This window comes from Pristiophorus japonicus, chromosome 7 (genome assembly GCF_044704955.1).
Source record: "Pristiophorus japonicus isolate sPriJap1 chromosome 7, sPriJap1.hap1, whole genome shotgun sequence".
NCBI lineage: Eukaryota > Metazoa > Chordata > Chondrichthyes > Pristiophoridae > Pristiophorus > Pristiophorus japonicus.
This window is the reverse complement of record NC_091983.1, coordinates 125306366-125330910: the sequence shown is the minus strand read 5'-3', so window position 1 is coordinate 125330910 and position 24545 is coordinate 125306366. Positions and strand designations below refer to the sequence as shown.

General features: G+C 43.5%; 1 protein-coding gene across 2 annotated transcripts in view; it reads right to left on the bottom strand.

Annotated features, from left to right (window-relative positions):
• Window positions 1-24545, bottom strand: part of tbc1d32 (TBC1 domain family, member 32) — a 454803-nt gene that overhangs the window by 51436 nt on the left and 378822 nt on the right. For both annotated transcript variants that reach the window (XM_070885302.1, XM_070885303.1), the window contains exon 33: window positions 5119-5307. In XM_070885302.1, the coding sequence (XP_070741403.1) occupies window positions 5119-5307 (189 nt within the window). The remainder of the gene's footprint in view (window positions 1-5118; window positions 5308-24545) is intronic.

Below are 24545 nucleotides of genomic sequence, written 5' to 3'. Positions count from 1 at the left end.
TTATTAAATGCCTTTTGGAAATCCATGTACACCACATCAACAGCTTTGTCCTCATCAACCCTCTCTGTTACCTCCTCAAAAAACTCAATCAAGTTAGATAAACAAGATTTGCCTTTAACAAATCCATGCTGGCTTTCCTTAATTAATCCACACTTGTCCAAGTGATTGTTAATTTTGTCTCCGATTATCGTTTCTAAAAGCTTCCCCACTACCGCTGTTAAACTGACTTGGCCTGTTAGAGATGAGCAGAGCTGTTTTATTGTCCTTTATCTTTATCCTTCAATATAGCATAATTCTTCTGCCTTTTCATTACTGCGTAATTCTTTCAAATTGGAGTGTTATCAAAATTAAAAGTGGATCAATGAACTCATTGAGCAATGCTATACATTTATTTTTTTTTAAATTAGAACTTTTTTTTTTATTTGCGGGTGGATGGGCAGAGGTGCTGGTGGTGTTGGCATGCTTGAGGATAATATATACTTAAACTATTAAACAAATACCAAGTTTGATGGGTATAGATCAGTTTATGGGGTCATTTAGCCACTTAATAGCAGGATGAGATTTCTTATAAGCCTGCATTAATGATACCTATTATGAAAGTTTATGAAAGGGAGAAATATTATGAAAATATATATGAAGGATGTTTAAGGATTGTATGTAATAATAGAGCCTCTGTGAATGTGGATCAAACATTTATATAATAATGGGGACCAGTTATTTAAAATGTTTATTTCTATGTGGTGCTATGTTAATGACAACCAAAGTTAATTTCCCAATATGCATATCCATCAGCAGGAGGGACCATTAAGCAAATAGTCTCTATTAAGTTTAATCCTCATTCATAAGTTTTCATCCAAAAATAACATTTACCCTCCACTACCTCCTCCCCAGTTAACAGGAAAAAATAAATCTATATTGGCCCAAAGATTGTGGTCGGCGACGCAGCTATGGAGTACGCTGCCAGCCTATGAAAAGAATCCAAACTTATCTTCTGTAAGGCCCAGAACGGAGACTTGTGGGGGCAAAATTTAGTCCTGCCAGAAAGCTGGTACTCCTATCTTTCTTTAATAATTTTTACCGCCGTTTCGGATGAGGTCCCCTCTTTTGCGAAATTCATCTCTGTGTCTTTTTTTGAATCGGCCAGGAAATCGGTCATAAAGGGGGCAGAAGTGTGGTATTAAGTGCTAGTGAGGGGTGGAAGTGAAGGTGGGGCAGATTCTCCGCCGCTGTTACTCAGCAGCGGAGCGGTGGTGATGTCATTGTGCATCAGCGTCACCACGTATCTTGCCTCTGTTAAAGGGGAGAGAATCGGCCATCAGTCGCAATCGGACACTGGATCATCAGGGTTTTGGCCGGGCCAGCTACCTGGCACCCAAGAGGGGGTGCCAAACTGCCTGTTGGCGGCCTGGCCGAACCCGGGGGCACAATAGTCCGGCCAACATGGAAGTCGGCCGGCAAAAAAAAAAAAAAAATGGCGGCCATGGCATTGGGCCCTCGCCTTTAATGGCCGCCGCACAGCCAGGGCAGAGAGAGAGCATACAAGGTGCACCGACAGAAAAAACTGTCGGGGGCACCGCTCGGCGGCAATAAGATTTTGCTCTCTAAATTTCGCAGGAGGTGGGCGGGTCCTGGTGGTGCGCGCACTGATGACACACGCACGGCAGGTAGGCAGCAATGGGGCGGAAGTAGGGACCGCCAGGAAAACCCCCAAGCTGAATTTAGCTTGCGGCGGCCGTTTGACCAGAAATCGGCGGCCACTCGACTCCGGCGCATGGCTGCCGCAAACGGTGGTAAGGAGCCTTATTGGGGAGCTGAATTTCGGTCCCTTGCTCTTTGTCGCTGAAGAATTTTGCGCAGTGTATGACATCACGAAGGCCCGAAGCGCAGCGTACAGCCTATGCGCAAGGGAAAACACGCCCACAAAAGCTTTCAAAACTAAGCCACGCCCACAGAAACTTCTTTCAGTCTCTTCTGTTGAAATTAACCTAAAAACTTTTTAAAACATGTATTTTATTGTGAAGTGATACCAGAATAGTTAACAATCCTGTCAGACACATTCAAATGGGTTCCAATGTTTTCCTGCAAGGGCGACTAACATATTTAGCCATTCTCTACCCCAAAGGACTGTGGATATTGAGTTGTTGAGCATATTCAAGGCTGAAATAGATAGATTTGTGGACTATAGGGGAATCAAAAGATATGGAGATCGGGCGGGAAAGTGGAGTTGAGGTCAAAAATTAGTCATGATCTTATTGAATGGCGGAGCAGGCTCTAAAGGCGGTATGGCTTACTCCTGCTCTTATTATGTTTAACAAGTAGGTTTTAAGAGAACAATGAATAATCTTAGAGATTTACATGTCACACCAAAGTTCAATGCGAGTTAAAAGTTTCTGGCTACATCAAAAGTGTAGTGATTTGTCAGCAGGTCATTTTCACAATCATCCTCACTGTACAACTTCAATTAGATTTTAGAAATAACCTGCATATATAATTTTTCTTTTTTTTAAATCCAAACTCACAATTTATTAGTCCCTATGCATACAACTTCCTGTTATGATACTCAGTAAAGGTCGAACACTGTTTTATATCTCCTACAAGTAATGTTGTTGAACTTCAGAAAGAGATTCCCAACCATATAGTCAATGTTATCTTTCAAGATTAAAATATATTATTCAGACCTTATTTAGGCTGGTAATAGATAAATCAATTTCCCTTGTTATAGATGCATTATAATGTTTGTTATGTTGTTCATTTTTGAGTTGAAAGTACAGAGTTGGTCACTGAAAACTGATAGATGTTCACTTTACTTAACTTTCTTCACGGTAGAAGACACTAAAAACATCCTTATAAATAGATAATCAAGTGGGGGGTGAGGGGGCGCAGGAACTTACAACAATCACTATCACTAAAGAAAAAGTACTCAGTAAAATAATGGAACTAAAGGTGGACAAGTCTCCTGGACCTGATGGCCTGCATCCTAGAGTCTTAAAAGAAGTGGCTGCAGAGATAATGGATGCATTGGTTATAATCTACTAAAATTCTCTGGAGTCTGGAGAGGTCCCAGCAGATTGGAAAACTGCAAATGCAAAGCCCCTATTTAAAAAAAGGAGGGAGATAGAAAGCAGGAAATTAGCTTAACATCTGTCGTTGGGAAAATGCTCGAGTCCATTATTAAGGAAGTAGTAGCAGGACATTTGGAAAATCATAATACAGTCAAAGCCGAGTTAGCATGGTTTTATGAAAGGATAGTCATGTTTGACAAATTTGCTGGAGTTCTTTGAGGATGTAACGAGTAGGGTGGAGAAGGGGAACCAGTGGATGTGGTATATTTGGCCACAAGAAAAGGTGCCACATAGAAAGTTACTGTATAAGAGCGCATGGGGTTACAGCAAGTAATCAGGAAGGCAAATGGAATGTTGGCCTTTATTGCAAGGGGGATGGAGTATAAAAGCAGGGAAGTCCTGCTACAACTGTATAGGGTATTAGTGAGACCACACCTAGAGTACTGCATATAGTTTTTGTCCCCTTATTAAGGAAAGATATACTTGCATTGGAGGGAGTTCAGAGAAGGTTGATTCTTGAGATGAAGAGATAAACTTATGAAGGTTGAGCAGGTTGGGCCATTGAAACATATACGATACTGAGGGGGCTCGTCAAGGTAGATGCCGAGAAGATGTGTCCACTCGTGGGGGAATCTAGAACTAGGGAGCATAGTTTAAGAATAAGAGGTCTCCCATTTAGAACTGAGATGAGGAGGAATTTCTTCTCTCAGAGGGTTTTAAGTCTATGAAATTCTCTGCCCCAGAGAACTGTGGAGGATGGGTCATTGAATAAAGTTAAGTTGTAGACAGACAGATTTTTGAATGATAAGGGAGTGAAAGGTTTTAGAGAGCTGGGAAGTGAAGCTGAGCCCAAGATCAAATCAGCCATGATCTTATTAAATGCAGAGCAGGCTTGAGGGGCCAAATAGCCTATTCCTGCTCCTATTTCTTATGTTCTTATTATTCAACTTACCACGTAATTAAAATGAAACTCAATTGACAAAAAAAGTTTCCTCCACCAAAACGTACACAATATACATACATAGATCATCTTTTAAGATGTGAAACAGACTTCTGGGCATATTTTCACTAACCGTAATTTTTATGTCCCTGTCGGTGCAGATTATCTGTCAAGGCCTCCATTGACAGATTGCAAGTTCGGGATGTAGCGCATGTGTATGCAGAAATCCCAAAATTGCAGTATATTTCAAAGGCATACGCACTGCAAAATCTGCCCCATTATAAACATTTGCAGCACATGCCAATGTCCTGACTGCCAAACCTGCTAATTTAGCTGGAAGGGCAAGATAGTTTAGATCGCAGACTCCTCCATGGCCACTTCAAATGCAATTCAAGTAGAAAATCTTTACATAAATACAGGACTAAGAACAGAGAATGGGCTATTCAGCCTATCAAGTCCATCAACTGCATCAGCCTTGATTCAATTTCAAATAGCTTCACTTCCAGAACAATAACGTTTTAGCTGGCTTATAAAATGACGTCATACAGAAGGCCTACTGTATTTATATCAACATAGCAATCAGAAGCTGAAACCTTGGCAGATGTTTCCACTCCCAATTAAACTGCTGCTCTAGCTAAGATCAGCTAATTCAGTACAAACCAGAAATTGAATCTAGGGCCTTCATCTCTATGGCTCAATGCTGCACAAGATGGTCCTTTTACTCGCTAAGCAATCAGGATAAACTCAAGAACACTTTTTAATGCCCAGATGATGATTCAAGAGAAACAATTTCTCAACTTTGATGCAGTTGTTTTAAAAAAAATTAAGATATAAGAGAACAGCTGAAACCAATTCTACTGACAATAGCATTTATGCTTCACTGATCTTCAACAAAGAACTCCATCAATCTAAATTGACTGCAACCATCAATTTTTTGTTTTTTTATTATTTTTATTTTAGCAATTGCATTCAATCACCCTGTCAGAAAACCTTAAATAATCTGAATACATAAACGTTGCTTAATATGCACACATGAAGCACTTACCTAGCAGCGTTGCTTATTACTTGCAGGCCCAAGGTGGCTTTATTTTTCAAATAAATCATTTCTACATTTACCTTCAGAAAAACCTGGAGATCCTGAGTTTGCATGTGGTGAAGAATCTCTTGCTGCAAGTGTTTCAGCAAAGCTATACACATGTAAACCTGATAATCAGGGCCCAAGATAATACAGATTGCAATGTAATGACCAATCTCCGTCCAGTTTAAATAGTTCCAGAAGCATTGAGCCAGCCAGTGTTGACAAATCTGTGTGGTATAAAGAAAAACAAAGTGTTTACATATTTCTACTGCTTATACTGAAACACAAATCCCTAATTCAGTCAATAAGCAGTGTAATAAATTTCATAGGTTAATTGAAACCAGTACCTGTATTTATAATGCACTCAGTTTCTGAACACTTAGAGCTAGACTTTCCCTAAAGGCCCTCAATGCCCGCTGAGAAGAACCGCTAACGTTCGGCGACAAAAGTTGGCAAGAATTTCCATTTTTAAGTTTAAAATAAGTAAAACTAATCACCCGGCGAGAAGATGGGCATTGTACACTCATTGTCGGCGGTTGTCTCGGCGGGCAAGTAGAAAGTTAGCAACATGGGCGGTCGTTACCGGAATGGACGGTAACTACTAAAATTTAGTCCGAGGCTGCGGTTGGGCCTAGGGTGGGGGGAAAACTTTTAAAAAAAATTTTCATTAAAAAAATATAAAAATGTACAAAGAATTTCCAAGACAGTTTTAAACCTAATCGCCGGTTTAAAATTAAAAAAAAATAAATAAATAAAGACTTTTAACTTACCTTTCTTTGCAGGGTCCACCCTTACCGCCCTGTTTAAGGAGCTTTTACAGGGTGGTTCTCTTGGCGATCCAGACGTCGGCGGTTGAGGCCAAACTTACGCTTTTGGTGGTTGTTCTCGGCATTGCACATGAGCGGTTTGGTCCCGGCGGGCAACTTCATACGTGAGCGATACCAAGGAAGAAACTCTCGCCGGGCGGAAAACCAGCTGTAACGCTGAGAAAATCGCCGACAATGAAGCCGAAAGTCTAGCCCTAATTGTTTTAGTTGAATTTCTTAAAAAGTCTTTCTTTCAGTTTAAATACTGCAAGAGATCAGACTTAGTATCAGTCTTTCCTGGATAGCAATCAGAAGCTGATGTTTCCACTCCCAGCTCAACTGCTGCTCTAGCTAAGATCAGCTAATTCAGTACAAACCAGAAATTGAATCTCGGGCCTTCTCATCTCTATGGCTCAATGCTGCACAAGGTATTCCTTTTACTCGCTAAGCAATCAGAATAGACTCAAGAATACTTTTTAATGCCCAGATTATAATTCAAGAAAAATAATTTCTCAACTTTGATGCAGTTGTTTAAAAAAAAATTAACATACAAAAACCGATTTTGCAAAATCATGTTACGAGCATGGAGCTTTATCCACCAAGAGCATGTATTTGGAATTCTTCCATGTGCTCCTCATGACTTTCCATTCATTAAGAACATAAGAAATAGGAGCAGGAGTAGGCCATTTGGCCCCTCGAGCCTGCTCCGCCATTCAATCATCATCATCATAGGCAGTCCCTCGGAATCGAGGAAGACTTGCTTTCACTCTAAAAATGAGTTCTTAGGTGAGTGAACAGTCCAATACGAGAACCACGGTCCCCGTCACAGGTGGGACAGACAGTCGTTGAGGAATAGGGTGGATGGGATAGGGTGGATGGGACAGGTTTGCCGCACGCTTTTTCCGTTGCCTGCGCTTGATTTCTGCATTCTCTCGCCGATGAGACTCGGGGTGCTCAGCACCCTCCAGGTGCACTTCCTTCACATAGGGCAGTCTTTGACCAGAGACTCCCAGATGTTGGTGGGGATGTTGCACTTTATCAAGGAGGCTTTGAGGGTGTCCTTGAAACGTTTCCTCTGCCCATCTTTGGCTCGTTTGCCGTGAAGGAGTTCCGAGTAGAGCACCTGCTTTGGGAATCATGTGTCAGGCATGCAAACAATGTGGCCTGCCCAGCGGAGTGATCGAATGTGGTCAGTGCTTCGATGCTGGGGATGTTGGCCTGGTCGAGGACGGTAACGTTGGTGCATCTGTCCTCCCAGGGAATTTGCAGAGACATCGTTGGTGGTATTTCTCCAGCGATTTGAGGTGTCTACTGTATATGGTCCATGTCTCAGCCATACAGGAGGGTGGGTATTACTGTAGCCCTGTAGGCCATGAGCGAGGTGTAAGATTTGAGCTTGGTGAAAGATCACAGGCTCAGCTCCACTTCCCTGCCTGCTCCCCATAACCCTTTACTCCTTTAATCACTCAAAAATCTGTCGATCTCCATCTTAAATATATTCAATGACCCAGCCTCCACAGCTCTTTGCGGCAGAGAATTCCACAGATTTACAATCCTGAGAGAAGAAATTCCTCATCTCAGCTTTAAATGGGCGACCCGTTATTCTAAAACTATGCCCCCTAGTTCTAGATGCCCCCATCAGTGGAAACATCCTCTCTCTATCCACCTTGTTGAGTCCATCTTGTATGTCTCAATAAGATCACCTCTCATTCTTCTGAACTCCAATGAGTACAGGCCCAATCTCCTCAACCTTTCATCTCAGGAATCAACTGAGTGAACCTTCTCTGAACTGCCTCCAATGCAAGTATATCTCTCCTTAAATAAGGAGACCAAATCTGTACGCAGTACTCTAGGTGTGGCCTCACTCATACCCTGTACAGTTGTAGCAGGACTTCTCTGCTTTTATACTCTATCCTCCTTGCAATAAATGCCAACACTCCATTCATTTGCCTTCCTGATTTCTTGCTGTACCTGCATACTAACTGTGTTTCATGCACAAGGACCCCTCCCCCCCACCCCGATCACTCTCTAATGCAGCAATTTGTAATTTTTCTACATTTAAATAATCATTTGCTTTTTTATTTTTTCTGCCAAAGTGGATAACCTCACATTATACTCCATCTGCCAAATTTTTGTCCACTCACTTAGCCTATATATAGCTCTCTGCAGATTTTGTGTCCCCTCCTCACAACTTGCTTTCCCACCTATTTTTGCATCATCAGCAAATTTGGCTATATTTCACTCGGTCCCTTCATCCAAGTCATTAATATAGATTGTAAATAGTTGAAGCCCCAGCACCGATCCCTGTGGCACCCTACTAGTTACTGTTTGCCAAACTGAAAATGACCCATTTATCCCGACTCTCTGTTTTCTGTTAGTTAGCCAATCCTCTATCCATGCCATATTACCCCCAAACCCTGTAAATTTTAATCTTGCGCAGTAACTTTTTATGTGGCACCTTATCGAATGCCTTCTGGAAATCCAAATATACCACATCCATCGATTCCCCCTTATCCACCATGCTCATTACATCCTCAAAAAACTCCAGCAAATTTGTCAAACATGATTTCCCTTTCATAAAACCATGCTGACTCTGCTTGACCAAATTATGCTTTTCCAAATGTCCTGCTATTGCTTCCTTAATAATGGACTCCAGCATTTTTCCAATGACAGATGTTAGGCTGACTGGTCTATAGTTTCTTGCTTTCTGTCTGCCTCTTTTTTTACGATTTCCATCCATTTCATGTACAATTAATTATGGGTTTGTGTATGCTTGTGCCTGAATTCCTGATTATGTGAGGTTCCCTGCTGGATTCACAATTTTGTAAACACAGCCCTATGGGCCCAAGTTTCCACATGATTTGCGCCTGATTTTTAGGAGCAACTGGTGGAGAACGGACTATCTTAGAAATCGCAATTCTCCACATTTTTTTTTCTGCAGTTCTAGTCAGGTAGAACAGTTCTACTTTAGAACAGAATTTTTTCTTCAAAAGGGGGCGTGTCTGGCCACTGACGCCTGATTTGAAAGTTTCCACAGTGAAAATGTACTCCAAACTAAAGTAGAATGGAGCCAGTGAAGATTTTTGTAGAACTGAAAAAACCTGTTCTACACATTAAAAAATCAGGCGCAGGTTACAAATTAGGCGTCCAGAACGAGGTGGGGGGGGGGGGAGGGGGGGGAAGGGAAGTCATTAAATTCTATAATAAATCCTTATTTATACTTATACAAATAAATCCAACCTGAATAAAAATTTATAAGCAAAGAAAAGATTAAATAAACCATCTTCCTACCTGTGTGAAAGTGCTTCAGCCAGGGAGAATGCTGCAGGAAGTCTCACAAGTTGAGGAAGCCGTTCGTCCCCGCGGGGGGGGGGGGGGGAAGGAGGAGGAAGCCGTTCGTTCCCGACGGCAGGGGGGGGGGGGGGAGAAAGAAGCGGTTCCCGACGGTGGAGGGGGGGGGGGGGGAAGGAGACAGTGAGAAGGTTGCAGGAAGCCTCACTAGTTCAGCAGCCATTCCCCGACGGCGGGGGGGGGGGCAGGCCGTCGAGAAACGACTGCCTCAACTTTCTGAGGTTTCCTGCAGCCTTCTCACTGCTGCAAGAAACCTCAGTGCTGATGGCAATGTGCTTTTATTAAAAAATGTTCAAAAATTAAACAGCTACAAAGAACTACTAAAATGGCCGAGTGCCAATGTTTCCTTCACACTGCGCGTGCGCGAACGCTCCAACGCGCACGCGCAGGGTTGCAGGCAGGAAAAAAACTAATTTAAATGGTACCCGCCCCCTCCCACTTACAAAATCGGCGCGAGTGGTAGGCTTCCCCACCCTGGGTGCCGCACCAAGCAGACATGGAGCTGCAGGGCGCTCCAGAATCGCGCGTTTTTTTTCCGGCGCCATTTTCGGCGCGAAAAACGGGCGCCCAGCTCGGAGGGGCACCCGTTTTTTATCGGGTGGAAACTTGGGGCCTAAATTTCTCTGACAAGGCAAGTAACGCATTGTGAAAAATTAGATCCCTGATGAAATCTGTAAGAGAACTTGAGTCGTCTATCTTTATCTTGTGTGGAAATGCATTCGGAAACTATATTAACACAAAGTACAATGATATTGTGCATAACAGCTCGAGCAATCCTACTGATCCAAGAGTAGTCCCAGCAATTTTAATTTATTGCCAAATATTGCTAGACTAGTGACTATTTCCTATCTCGTTGAGCTTTTTATTATTTACTTTTAATATCCTGCAGGAATGGCAGTTTCAGAACATCCAATGGTTCCTAGAATTATGAAAGTCACTTGGGAAGTAAGCCTTTTCTTTCGTCTTGCAATTTCTAATTGCGATCAGAATCTGGTTCTGAGAAAACGGATTTCAGAAGCATTTGAATGTATGATTTATATAAACCCAGATTTCTTACACTGAAAATTCATTTTCTAGCCCTTATGTTCAAAACTGTAAAATTTGGTGGTTGACCCAACATAGTTTGTTCAGAACCCTTATTTTTGTTAAAAATCTGTATCAAAGTTTTACTTGTCTTGGGGAATTACAGTCCTGAGATTTTACCTGCCAATTCACATTTCTTTCTTTCTGTAGATCTGCAACTTCTTATATAGGTATAGAACCACAAGTAAATATGAATCAATTATAACACAAAGTGTTCAGCAGAAGGCAAGGGAGGAATGAAATTCATAATAGTTGAAAAAAAATAAGTACAAACAACAAAAAGAATCCAATATATAAAACTCGCAATTAAAAAATTCAAGGCATAATTAATTTCTTCTCGGATTGATTTCCACTCAATAAATATTTCAACACAATCCAAAATATGATTAAATATAAATGGACATGAAGAAAAATGTTCGGAGATTTAATTGAAGAGTCTCCAAGGACTATTTGCACTGTGCTAGATTTTCAGGGCATTTATTGATAGAACTACTAGCGCTCAGATCAGGGTTTGTGCTATCTCTTCTACACTGCTTCTTAATTTGATATTGATCTAACCAAGGGTTGGCAGAGATGATCGAATTCTTCATTAAGATGGAGAGTGACACAGTTAATTCACAGACTAGGGTCCTGAAATTAAAGAAAGGTAACTTCGATGGTATACAGAAGAATTAGGAACAGGAGTACGCCATCTAGCCCCTCGAGCCTGCTCCGCCATTCAACAAGATCATGGCTGATCTGGCCATGGACTCAGCTCCACTTACCTGCCCGCTCCCCATAACCCTTAATTCCCTTATTGGTTAAAAATTTATCTATCTGTGATTTGAATACATTCAATGAGCTAGCCTCAACTGCTTCCTTGGGCAGAGAATTCCACAGATTCACAACCCTCTGAAAGAAGAAATTTCTTCTCAACTCGGTTTTAAATTGGCTCCCCCGTATTTTGAGGCTGTGCCCCCTAGTTCTAGTCTCCCCGACCACTGGAAACGACCTCTCTGCCTCTATCTTGTCTATCCCTTTCAATATTTTAAATGTTTCTATAAGATCACCACTCATCCTTCTGAACTCCAACGAGTAAAGACCCAGTCTACTCAATCTATCATCATAAGGTAAACCCCTCATCTCCGGAATCAGCCTAGTGAATCGTCTCTGTACCCCCTCCAAAGCTAGTATATCCTTCCTTAAGTAAGGTGACCAAAACTGCACGCAGTACTCCAGGTGCGGCCTCACCAATACCCTGTACAGTTGCAGCAGGACCTCCCTGCTTTTGTACTCCATCCCTCTCGCAATGAAGGCCAACATTCCATTCGCCTTCCTGATTACCTGCTGCACCTGCAAACTAACTTTTAGGGATTCATGCACAAGGACCCCCAGGTCCCTCTGCACCGCAGCATGTTGTAATTTCTCCCCATTCAAATAATATTCCCTTTTACTGTTTTTTTCTCCCCCAAGGTGGATGACCTCACATTTTCCGACATTGTATTCCATCTGCCAAATCTTAGCCCATTCGCTTAACCTATCTAAATCTCTTTGCAGCCTCTCTGTGAACTCTACACAACCCGCTTTCCCACTAATCTTTGTGTCATCTGCAAATTTTGTTACACTACACTCTGTCCCCTCTTCCAGGTCATCTATGTATATTGTAAACAGTTGAGGTCCCAGCACCGATCCCTGTGGCACACCACTAACCACCGATTTCCAACCCGAAAAGGACCCATTTATCCCGACTCTCTGCTTTCTGTTTGCCAGCCAATTCTCTATCCATGCTAATACATTTCCTCGGACTCCGCATACCTTTATCTTCTGCAGTAACCTTTTGTGTGGCACCTTATCGAATGCCTTTTGGAAATCTAAATACACCACATCCATCGGTACACCTCCATCCACCATGCTCGTTATATTCTCAAAGAATTCCAGTAAATTAGTTAAACATGATTTCCCCTTCATGAATCCATGCTGCGTCTGCTTGATTGCACTATTCCTATCTAGATGTCCCGCTATTTCTTCCTTAATGATAGCTCAAGCATTTCCCACACTACAGATGTGAAACTAACCGGCCTATAGTTTCCTGCCTTTTGTCTGCCCCCTTTTTTAAACAGAGGCGTTACATTAGCTGCTTTCCAATCTGCTGGTACATCCCCAGAGTCCAGAGAATTTTGGTAGATTATAACGAATGCATCTGCTATAACTTCCGCCATCTCTTTTAATACCCTGGGATGCATTTCATCAGGACCAGGGGACTTGTCCATCTTGAGTCCCATTAGCCTGTCCAGCACTACACCCCTAGTGATAGTGATTATCTCAAGGTCCTCCCTTCCCACATTCCCGTGACCAACAATTTTTGGCATGGTTTTTGTGTCTTCCATTGTGAAGACCGAAGCAAAATAATTGTTTAAAGTCTCAGCCATTTCCACGTTTCCCATTATTAAATTCCCCTTCTCATCTTCTAAGGGATCAACATTTACTTTAGTCACTCTTTTCCGTTTTATATATCGGTAAAAGCTTTAATATCTGTTTTTATGTTTTGCGCAAGTTTACTTTCGTAATCTATCTTTCTTTTCTTTATTGCTTTCTTAGTCATTCTTTGCTGTCGTTTAAAGTTTTCCCAATCTTCTAGTTTCTCACTAACCTTGGCCACCTTATACGCATTGGTTTTTAATTTGATACTCTCCTTTATTTCCTTGGTTATCCACGGCTGGTTATCCCTTCTCTTACCGCCCTTCCTTTTTCACTGGAATATATTTTTGATGAACACTATGAAAGAGCTCCTTAAAAGTCCTCCACTATTCCTCAATTGTGCCACCGTTTAGTCTGTGTTCCCAGTCTACTTTAGCCAACTCTGCCCTCATCCCACTGTAGTCCCCTTTGTTTAAGCATAGTACGCTCGTTTGAGACACTACTTCCTCACCCTCAATCTGTATTACAAATTCAATCATTCCGAGAGGATCTTTTATTAGGAGATCGTTTATTATTCCTGTCTCATTACACAAAACCAGATCTAAGATAGCTTGCTCCCTTGTAGGTTCTGTAACATACTGTTCTCAGAAACAATCCCATATGCATTCTATGAATTCCTCCTCAAGGCTACCCCGTGCGATTTGATTTGACCAATCGATATGTAGGTTAAAAGCCCCCATGAGTACTGCCGTTCCTTTTTCACATGCCTCCATTATTCCCTTGATTATTGTCCGCCCCACCGTGAAGTTATTATTTGGGGGCCTATAAACTATGCCCACCAGTGACTTTTTCCTCTTACTATCTCTAATCTCCACCCACAATGATTCAACATTTTGTTCATTAGAGCCAATATCATCTCTCACAACTGCCCTGATATCATCCTTTATTAACAGAGGTACCCCACCTCCTTTCCCTTCTTGTCTATCTTGTGAATTGGCTAGGATCAACTGGCGAATGATACTTAAAGGGTTGACGGTGGATAGGCAATGGCAGACATTTAAAGATCACATGGATGAACTTCAACAATTGTACATCTCTGTCTGGAGTAAAAATAAAACGGGGAAGGTGGCTCAACCGTGGCTAACAAGGGAAATTAGGGATAATGTTAAATCCAAGGAAAAGGCATATAAATTGGCCAGAAAAAGCAGCAAACCTAAGGACTGGGAGAAATTTAGTGTTCAGCAGAGGAGGACAAAGGGTTTAATTAGGAGGGAGAAAATAGAGTATGAGAATAAGCTTGCAGGGAACATAAAAATTGACTGCAAAAGCTTCGATAGATATGTGAAGAGAAAAAGATTAGTGAAGGTAAATGTAGGTCCCTTGCAGTCAGAATTGGGTGAATTTATAATGGGGAACAAAGAAATGGCAGACCAATTAAACAAATACTTTGGTTCTGCCTTCACTAAGTAAGACACAAATAACTTTCCGGAAATACTTGTGGACTGAGGGTCTACGAGAAGGAGGAACTGAAGGAAATCCTTATTAGTCAGAAAATTGTGTTCGGGAAATTGATGGGATTGAAGGCCGATAAATCCCCAGGGCCTGATAATCTGCATCCCAGAGCACTTAAGGAAGTGGCTCTAGAAATAGTGGATGCATTGGTGGTCATTTTCCAACATTCTATAGACTCTGAATCAGTTCCTATGGATTGGAGGGTAGCTAATGTAACCCCACTTTTTAAAAAAGGAGGGAGAGAGAAAATAGACCAGTCAGCCTGACATTGGTAGTGGGGAAAATGTTGGAATCAATTATTAAAGATGTAATAGCAGCGCATTTGGAAAGCAGTGGCAGGATCGGTCCAAGTCAGCATGGATTTATGAAAGGGAAATCATGCTTGACAAATCTTCTAGAATTTTTTGAGGATGTAACTAGTAGAGTGGACAAGGGGGAGCCAGGAGATGTGGTGTATTTAGACTTTCAAAAGGCTTTTGACAAGGTCCCACACAAGAGATTAGTGAGCAAAATTAAAGCACATGGTTTTGGGGGTGATGTACTGATGTGGATAGAGAACTGGTTGGCAGACAGGAAGCAGAGAGTAAGAATAAACGGGTCCTTTTCAGAATGGCAGGCAGTGACTAGTGGGCTACCGCAGGGTTCAGTGCTGGGACCCCAGCTATTTACAATATACATTAATGATTTAGACGAAGGAATTGAAAGTAATATCTCCAAGTTTGCAGATGACACTAAGCTGTGAGGAGGATGCTAACAGGCTACAGGGTGACCTGGACAGGTTAGGTTAGTGGGCAAACGCATGGCAGATGCAGTATAATGTAGATAAATATGAAGTTATCCACTTTGGTGGCAAAATCAGGAAGGCAGAATATTATCTGAATGGTGACAGATTAGGAAAAGGGGAGATGCAACGAGACCTGGGTGTCATGGTACATCAGTCATTGAAAGTTGGCATGCAGGTACAGCAAGCGGTGAAGAAGGCAAATGGCATGTTGGCCTTCATAGCGAGAGGATTTGAGTATAGGAGCAGGGAGGTCTTACTGCAGTTGGTGAGACCACATCTTGAATATTGTGTACAGTTTTGGTCTCCTAATCTGAGGAAGGACATTCTTGCTATTGAGGGAGTGCAGTGAAGGTTCACCAGTCTGATTCCTGGGATGGCAGGACTGACATATGAAGAAAGACTGGATCGACTAGGCTTCTATTCAATAGAATTTAGAAGAGTGAGAGGGGATCTCATCGAAACATATAAAATTCTGATGGGATTGGACAGGTTAGATGCAGGAAGAATGTCCCCGATGTTGGGGAAGTCCAGAACCAGGGGTCACAGTTTAAGGATAAGGGGTAAGCCATTTAGGACCGAGATGAAGAGAAACTTCTTCACTCAGAGAATTGTGAACCTGTGGAATTCTCTACTACAGAAAGTTATTGAGGCCAGTTCGTTAGATATATTCAAAATGGAGTTAGATGTGGCCATTACGGCTAAATCAACGGGTATGGAGAGAAAGCAGGAATGGGGTACTGAAGTTGCATGATCACCCATGATCATATTGAATGGTGGTGCAGGCTCGAAGGGCTGAATGGCCTACTCCTGCACCTATTTTCTATGTTTCTATGATGCAGAGAAAGCATTTAATCCTACAAGTAAATACAACCATCATTTTGCACCCTGTCCAAAAATATGAAACATCGTTAAAATCAGCATTTTACTATATCTAGAGATACTAATTGTAATAAAAGATATAAGTATGCTGGACTTCTTGATTTTCAATTACCTTTGAAATTACAATTTAATGTATAAAGACAATAGGGCTAATTCCACTCTCCCAGTAGGTAGTCAATATGGAAAATTGCAGGCGCACAGAACGTGATTTTTGAGCCATGAAAAAAGTTATTTCCCACAATGCACTTCCTGTGAGCGCCACTTTCCACTGGAAGCACAGAATCTCTCTGGTATTTCAAGACACAAGCCTAGATTTTGATCCTTTTATTTAATGCTGATTTTATCCTATGTAAAATTGTTTGAATTAATGCAAACGTTAAAATGTAAATTGGAAAAACTAGGTTATAGAAGCAAAGAGAAGGTTGTCTGGCTCTCTGTAGCTGCACTGAATTTAGGCCCATCTTGGCAGTTTCTTCCACACAGACTCATTGTCCTGCTATCTCCCAAATTCAGACCTACCCGCAACCCCCATGTCCCCCCAACAATCCCTGGTATCAGTTTGGTAAATCATTTTTGCCAAGCCTACTGTAATGAGGAGCCCAAAACTGCACACAGTATTCAAGATATCATTGTTTTGTACCTCCTTGTTTTCATATTTTATACATCTCAATAATAAACCACAGAATCTCATTTGCCTTCATTATAGCTTTTTAAACTTTTTCACACACTTAAGAATTTTATGCATCTGCACAACTGTGTCCCTTTGCTACTCCACTGCATTGAGAAATTGACTATTTAAGGGAGTATTTCTACTTTTTATTCCTGTTCCCAAAATGCATTGGCAATTTTTTTCTGTTTTAAACTGCATTTGTCACTTATCTGACTATTACCATTATATAGAAACAGCACAGAAATATTGCACTCAGCCCAACTAGTCTATGCTGGTGTTTATACACCAAACAAACCTCTTCCCACTCTGCTCTCATATCTCTCTATTCCCTTCTTCCTCATGTATCAAGGCTCTCCTTAAATGCACTAATGCATCTTCTCTCACCCCTCTCTGTGTAAAAAATTCCTCCTAATTTTTTCATTTGATCTGTTAGTGGCTATCTTATATTTATGTCCCCTTGTTCTGGACTCAGCCACAAGTTGATCTTTTGCTGGACCTAACCCTAAACACAGCACATGAAAAATGCAACACACTCAGTACTAAATTGAAGTGGCAGCCTAGATTATGTGCTTAAGTTTTGATGTGGGGCTTGAAACCACAACCTTTTGACTCAGAGGTGCGTGTGTTATCAGAGCGAAGCTGAGCTATAGTGGGAACTTTTGGACCCGCCGGGAGCTGGGCGGGGGTAGCGGGCAGCAGCACATGGGAAAGCCAGAAGTCCAGGTCTCCCCGCGTGCTTGTGAGATCACTGACAGGTTCCATGCCCAGAAGTAAGCCTGCTGGACAGGCTTGACTTACAGTCGGGCGAGGAATGCCGGAAAAGAGGCTGCAGCCTCGAGCAGGTCCCGACCTGTGGGGAGGTGTCCAAACCAGGCAGGGGGACGGGAGGGCGGAAGGAAAAAAGTGTAGGAGGGTATCTGATCCCTGATTCTGGGGAAGGGTGTCCGATCGCCAAACCCGTGGGAGGGGAAGGGGAGGTCCAATTCCTGGCCTGGCTGGGGGAGGCGCGGGGGAAGGGCATTTGTATGGAGGGGGACGCTGACGGTAGGATAGCTTCGGGGAGTCAGGAGAAAGCAGTCCTGCTAAGTGCTCCCCGAGGCGGTCCTCGTCTTGCTGCAGCTGCTGGAATTCTGGCCAGCCACAGTTAAATCTGAGGCTTCCAACCTCATTATCATATTTAAAGCCCAACTCGCCTCCTGGGAGCAGGTTAGTTTCCCGTACCCCATCCCACCTGTTAAAACTGGAAGTGGGCGGGTTGGGGTCAGCATTCAGGTTTTCAACACTTTCACCTCCCATCCGACACAAACCCACTCTTTTTTGGGGGTTAAAATTCCCCCCATTATCAGATTTTAATATTCAACTGTAGTCTCTTGCATTCTTCCTGACAGTTTGTTCCTCTATCGAGTTGGTACCATTAGCAAACTTTAAAGTATAGATCATTTACATATATGCCAGTCTGAGAAACATTTTCCACAATACCTTGGGAGAAATTTTAACCCCCAGGAATGGGTGTGTTGGGAGGGGTTAAACTTTTTGATTTTTGGAGCGAGCGTGCAACCTGGCTCCAACACACCCGCTTTCGAGTTTAATGGAGGCATGCTTACATGCTGGTGAGAAATCTACTTGCCGAAGTCGGGGATTTCCTAATATGATGTGGGTGGGTACTTATTGGTGCAATTAATGTCAGGAGACATTAATGAGGTATTTTTAAATTGTTTTTGATTTGGCTTCAAATTTAACTTGAGCAGCACGGGTTTCCAGGGGCTCTGGAAATTGAACAGGGAAATGGAGACGGGTTTGGGCAGCAGTTCAGGTGGGTATTTAAGCTCGTCATTGTACTATCTGCATAAAACCTCATTTATTGCAGCTGCTATCTCAGTTCCCTCTGGCACATGTTTAGCAGAGAGGATACAGCTTTTTTCAACCTTTGAGGATTTCAAATTGACAAGATCAGGATGAGAAGCATGTTGGATGTGTTTGACAGCACATCAGAAGAGGATGACCATCACTATGCATGGCGTGACGATGTGCTGTGCAGAGGAGAGAGGAGTGGAGGTGGAGGAGGAGGAAGGGGCTCATCACTCATGTTTGGATAAGGAGAACATAAAGGAGGAGGAGGAGGAGGAAGAAGATGCATCTATTGCCAGACCAGCTGCTTACATTGCTGCACGGGATGCCCTAATATCCCAAAGGCTCACCACCTAGTGTGATACATAACAAATGATGGGGGGTGGGGTGAAATCCTGCAGTCCCCCCCGAACACCAACCACCTTCCCACCCCTACCTCTTTTCACTAAATTGTCCTTCAACCGCTCATCCACCCATTGTTCATCCGCCCAATGGATCCTTCTTATATTGACATTCATCATGAAGCCAGTGCATGGGCAAGTTGGCCCGCGGGACAGAGAAGGTGTGGAAGTGGTACTAATCATTACATTTTATGTGGTATTATAAAAAAGAGAAACTGAACAACATAACATTTTGTTGAACACCCGTGTGCATATCCTTGGTGAATTACAACTTCTTCAACTTATGCTTCCAACCGCTTCTACGTAGTACATCCTGTGTGGCTTCAGCAGATCCCTGCCCTGACTGCTGAGCTGCTTTTGGCTTATGCCCTTTGGGTTTTGGAGCCCGAGTGCCCTGTCAAAGACAGCTCCATTTGTACCTGTGCAGGGGCAGACAAGGCTGTCGGGAAAAGAGTCAGCATGTTGGGTACTGGGCTGGGGGCTTCGGGGGAGGTCAGCATGTTGGGTACAGGGCTGGGGGGGGGGGGGGGCGGGGGGGGAGATAGGGGGAGGTCAGCATGTTGGGTACAAGGCTGGGGGAGGTCAGCATGTTGGGTACAAAGCTGGGAGAAAGGGAAGTCAGCATGTTGGATAAAGGGCTGGGAGAGGGGGAAGTCAGCATGTTGGGTACAGGGCTGGGGAGGTCAGCATGTTGGGTACAGGGCTGGGGAGGGGTGAGGCGGGGGAGGTCAGCATGTTGGGTACAGGGCTGGGGAGGGGTGAAGCGGGGGAGGTCAGCATGTTGGGTACAGGGCTGGGGAGGGGTGAGGCGGGGGAGGTCAGCATGTTGGGTACAGGGCTGGGGAGGGGTGAGGCGGGGGAGGTCAGCATGTTGGGTACAGGGTTGGGGGAGGTGGAAGAGGCGGAGTGCAATGGATGATAAGTGAGAGCGCTTTGAATAGAGTTCCCAATTCCATGTCTTCTTTTGCCATCATCCCTCTCCTTGGCCAATGCCACAGGCCTCTTACCACCCTGCTGCAGATCAGCTTGGTGAAGGGTACCGACACAGTTTAAGGCCACGGATAAGGCATCTATCATCCTGTTTAAGGCGGCAGACATCTCCTGCATGGCCGTGGACCTGGCCTGCTTCGACTCATTTGAGTAGTGCTTAAAGCTCCACGGAGGCAGCCACTCTCTCCATAGCAGATATTCTCGCAATTCCCTGCGTCACCAATTCACTAATGATCAAGTTGGATTCCTCCATCCTCTCTGTTCCTCCATCCTCTCTGCTATTGTGGAGAATGCACATGCCACATCTGGCAGTGTCTGGCTAAGTTGTGGATGCACCTCTAGCATTCTCCTTTTCAACAATAGTCCCCGGGGTTCAGCATTTGTGTCTAGCAGAGCAGAGCTTGGAGTGGATTACGTCCCCTGACGCAGACTCTCTACAGGTGTCCCTGCCACCAGTATCTGCTCCTGCTCACTTGTGAGGTGTGAATCACCAGGTGAAAACCCACCTAGCTGTCTAAGTGGACCCAACAGATTGTGAATATCTGCACTGGTGCACGGGTGTAGGTACTGTGAAGGTGCACCCTCAGAAGGAATGCGGTCCTGAAGCACTGTTCTCATGGATGTGCGTCAGAGATATTTGTAATTCTGGCCCCATGCTATCTGCGTGCTTCCTGTCTCTCCATCTCTGACTTAGAGGGACGCAGATGTGCCATTTATCTCCAGGGCATCCTCCTCTGTATCTGTGAGCTAGACTATTTGTGGTGGCCCACCTCAGTCCTGCTCCTCACTTGTGCATATTGCGCACTCTTCTTCGAATAGGAGCAAAAAACCAGACCTGTGAGTAAGTGAATTTGAACTATTCACCCGATGGATGTAGTACATTCGATGAGGGTGACTACAAGACACATGCATCAGTTGGCATGAGGATTGAGATGAGTGTCAACGGTGGATAAATGGGGAGGCGATAAAGTGCATATAAAGTGAAGGTTGGATGCTGCTGAAAGTTGAGTGCATGTAAGGAGTGATGTGATGGAGAACACTTAGTAAGATAGAGTGAAGATGTTGCCGGGGGGGGAGGGGGGGCGGGGGGAGAAAGGAGATTAAAGCACAGGATGTAGTTGAATCAGCAAATGTACTCACTTTTCTTGACCTGCAATGGTCATTAAACCACTTCTACATTGCATCCATGACCTGGGCACAATGCTCCTGCTGCTCACCTCCTCAGCTACCTCCAATCACGCCATCTTGATGAGAGCCCCAATGGGCTGCAGCAGAGGCGAAGACAAGTGAAGTTACAGAGGGTAAAAATAGGTGGTCTTTATGATGAAGTGCATATGGGGTCTGAAGTCAGCTTGAGATCCAGAAAGATGTTGAGATTGCGAACAGTCAGCTACAACCTGAGAGTGTGGTTGGGGAGGGGGATGGAATTGATGGCGAGGAAACAGTTTTGGGGGCTAAAGACAGTGGTTTTCCCAATGTTTAGCTGTAATTACTCTAATTATTTTCCTTCTACTGACATAAGGCTGATTGGTAGCTAATTGTCTGGTGTATCCGTTTCCCCCTTTTTGAATAGAGATGGAATATTTGCCACAGCGCCCAACTTTAATGCATTTGAGAAATTCATGGTAAACTCCTCTGCTAATTCCTCATAAACATCCTTTAGTATTCTGAATAAGTTCATCCTGACTATTTATCAATTTTTAGCACCATTAGCAAATTTTAAGAACCGTGTTAAAAATAACGGTATGATGTAAGGTGCTGCCGAAATTCAGTACTCTAGCATTTATCACAACTGTTTATTTGGCCCCCTACTATGTAAACTTGTATGAGCAATATTGTTCTGTTCTGTAGAGTTTAATTTTCTTCTATTTTAATTAATCAATGTTAGCTGGGCTCAGTTGGTAGAGCCCTCATGTCTGGGTCAAAATGTTGAGAGTTCAAACTCTCTGCCAAAGTTTGAACTCACAATCTCGGCGGACACTCCAGTGCAGTAATGAAGGAGTACTGTATTGGCAGAGTGCTGGATTGCAGATGAGGTACTAAACAGAAATCTTATCTGCCTATTCTAGTGGTTCAGGTGAATGTTAACTTGATACGAAGAAAGGTAGCCTGGCCAATATTCCTTTCTTAACCAATACTTCCAAAAGAAAAATAAATTAACTGGTCATTTGTCTTATTGCTGTTTGAGAGATGTTGTTGGGCACAAATTATCTGGTCATTATCTCATTGCTGTTTGTGATACCTTGTGCGCAAATTGGCTGCTGCATTTCCTACAGTGACCACCCTTCAAAAGTACTTCAGTGGATGTGAAGTGCTTTGGGATGTCCTGAGATCATGAAAGACGATATTTAAATTTAATCAATGAATCAATCATCTATCTACTTAAATATATACAAATACAAACATACTCCTACTGTCAACCGTCCTCCAGGAGCAGGAGCAGGAGGATTGAGAGGCCCATAAAAGGGGCCCCGAGAGTCGGAGGAGCCACAGGAGCAGGAGCGGGAGGATCGAGAGGCCCATAAAAGGAGCCCAAGAGCCAGAGGAGCCAGCTGGTGCCGGGACATGATAAAGTTCATAAAAAATCAAAATCGGAGTGTGATATCACAGCCAAGCGGGTAAGTTTTGGCTGGTGGATTGGTGAGTATTTTTCTTTTTCTTTTCGGTAGGAAACCTTTGGCATTGTTACCAAATTAAGTTAATTTAAGGGTTAAGTCATGGCAGGAGAGCCCAGACTCGTGTCATGCTCCTCCTGTGCTATGTGGGAAATCAGGGACACTCCCAGTGTCCCTGACTCCTATGTGTGCGGGAAGGGTATCCAGGTACAGCTCCTGTCAGACCGCATTGCGGCACTGGAGCTATGCATGGATTCACTCTGGAGCATCCGCGATGCTGAGGATGTTGTGAATAGCACGTTTAGTGAGTTGGTCACACCGCAGGTAAAGGTTACAAAGGCAGATAGGGAATGGGTGACCATCAGGCAGAGCAGGAGTAGGAAGGTAGTGCAGGGATCCCCTGTGGTTATCTCCCTCCAAAACAGATTTACAACTTTGGATACTGTTGGGGGAGATGGCACATCAGGGGAAGGCAGCAGCAGCCAAGTTCATGGCACCATGGGTGGCTCTGCTGCACAGGAGGGCAGGAAAAAGAGTGGGAGAACTTTAGTGGAACTCTACTGTAAGGGGAAGAGATAGGCATTTCTGCGGCCGCAATCGAGACTCCAGAATGGTATGTTGCCTCCCTGTTGCAAGGGTCCAGGATGTCTTGGAGCGGCTGCAGGGCATTCTGGAAGAGGAGGATGAACAGCCAGTTGTCGTGTTACATATAGGTACCAACGATATCGGTAAAAAAACAGGATAAATTAAAAAGTAGGACCTCAAAGGTAGTAATCTCAGGATTGCTACCAGTGCCATGTGCTAGTCAGTGTAGAAATAGCAGGATAGTTAAGATGAATATGTGGCTTGAGAAATGGTGCAAGAGGGGGGGGATTCAAATTCCTGGGACAATGGAAACGGTTCTGGGGAAGGTGGGACCAGTACAAACCGGACGGTCTGCACCTGGGCAGGACCGGAACCGATGTCCTGGAGGGAGTATTTGCTAGTGCTGTTGGGGATGGTTTAAACTAATATGGCAGGGGATGGGAATCTATGCAGGGAGACACAGGGAAGTAAAATGGGGCCAGAAGCAAAAGGTAGAAAGGAGATAAGGAAAGGTGGAGGGCAGAGAAATCAAAGGCAAAAATCAAAAGGGCCACATTACAACATAATTCTAAAAGGACAAAGAGTGTTAAAACAACAAGCCTGAAGGCTGTGTCTCAATGTGAGGAGCATTCGTAATAAGCTGGATGAATTAACTGCGCAGATAGCTGTTAACGGATATGATGTAATTGGGATTACGGAGACATGGCCCCAGGGTGACCAAGGCTGGGAACTCAACATCCAGGGGTATTCAACATTCAGGAAGAATAGATAGAAGGAAAAAGAGGTGGGGTAGCATTGCTGGTTAAAGAGGAGATTAACGCAATAGTAAGGAAGGACATTAGCTTGGATGATGTGGAATCTGTATGGGTAGAGCTGCGGAACACCAAAGGGCAGAAAACGCTAGTGGGAGTTGTGTACAGACCACCAAACAGTAGTAGTGAGGTTGGGGATGGCATCAAACAGGAAATTAGGGATGCGTGCAATAAAGGTACAGCAGTTATCATGGGTGACTTTAATCTACATATAGATTGAACTAACCAAACTGGTAGCAATACGGTGGAGAAGGATTTCCTGGAGTGTATAAGGGATGGTTTCCGAGACCAATATGTCGAGGAACCAACAAGAGAGCTGGCCATCCTAGACTGGGTGTTGTGTAATGAGACAGGATTAATTAACAATCTTGTTGTGCGAAGCCTCTTGCGGAAGAGTGACCATAATATGGTAGAATTTTTCATTATGAAGAGTGATACAGTTAATTCAGAGACTAGGGTCCTGAACTTTAAGAAAGTTAACTTCGATGATAGGAGATGTGAATTGGCTAGGATAGGCTGCCGAATGATACTTAAAGGGTTGACGGTGGATAGGCAATTGCAGACATTTAAAGATCACATGGATGAACTTCAACAATTATACATCTCTGTCTGGCGTAAAAATAAAACGGGGAAGGTGGCTCAACTGTGGCTAACAAGGGAATTTAGGGATAGTGTTAAATCCAAGGTAGAGGCATATAAATTGGCCAGAAAAAGCAGCAAACCTGAGGACTG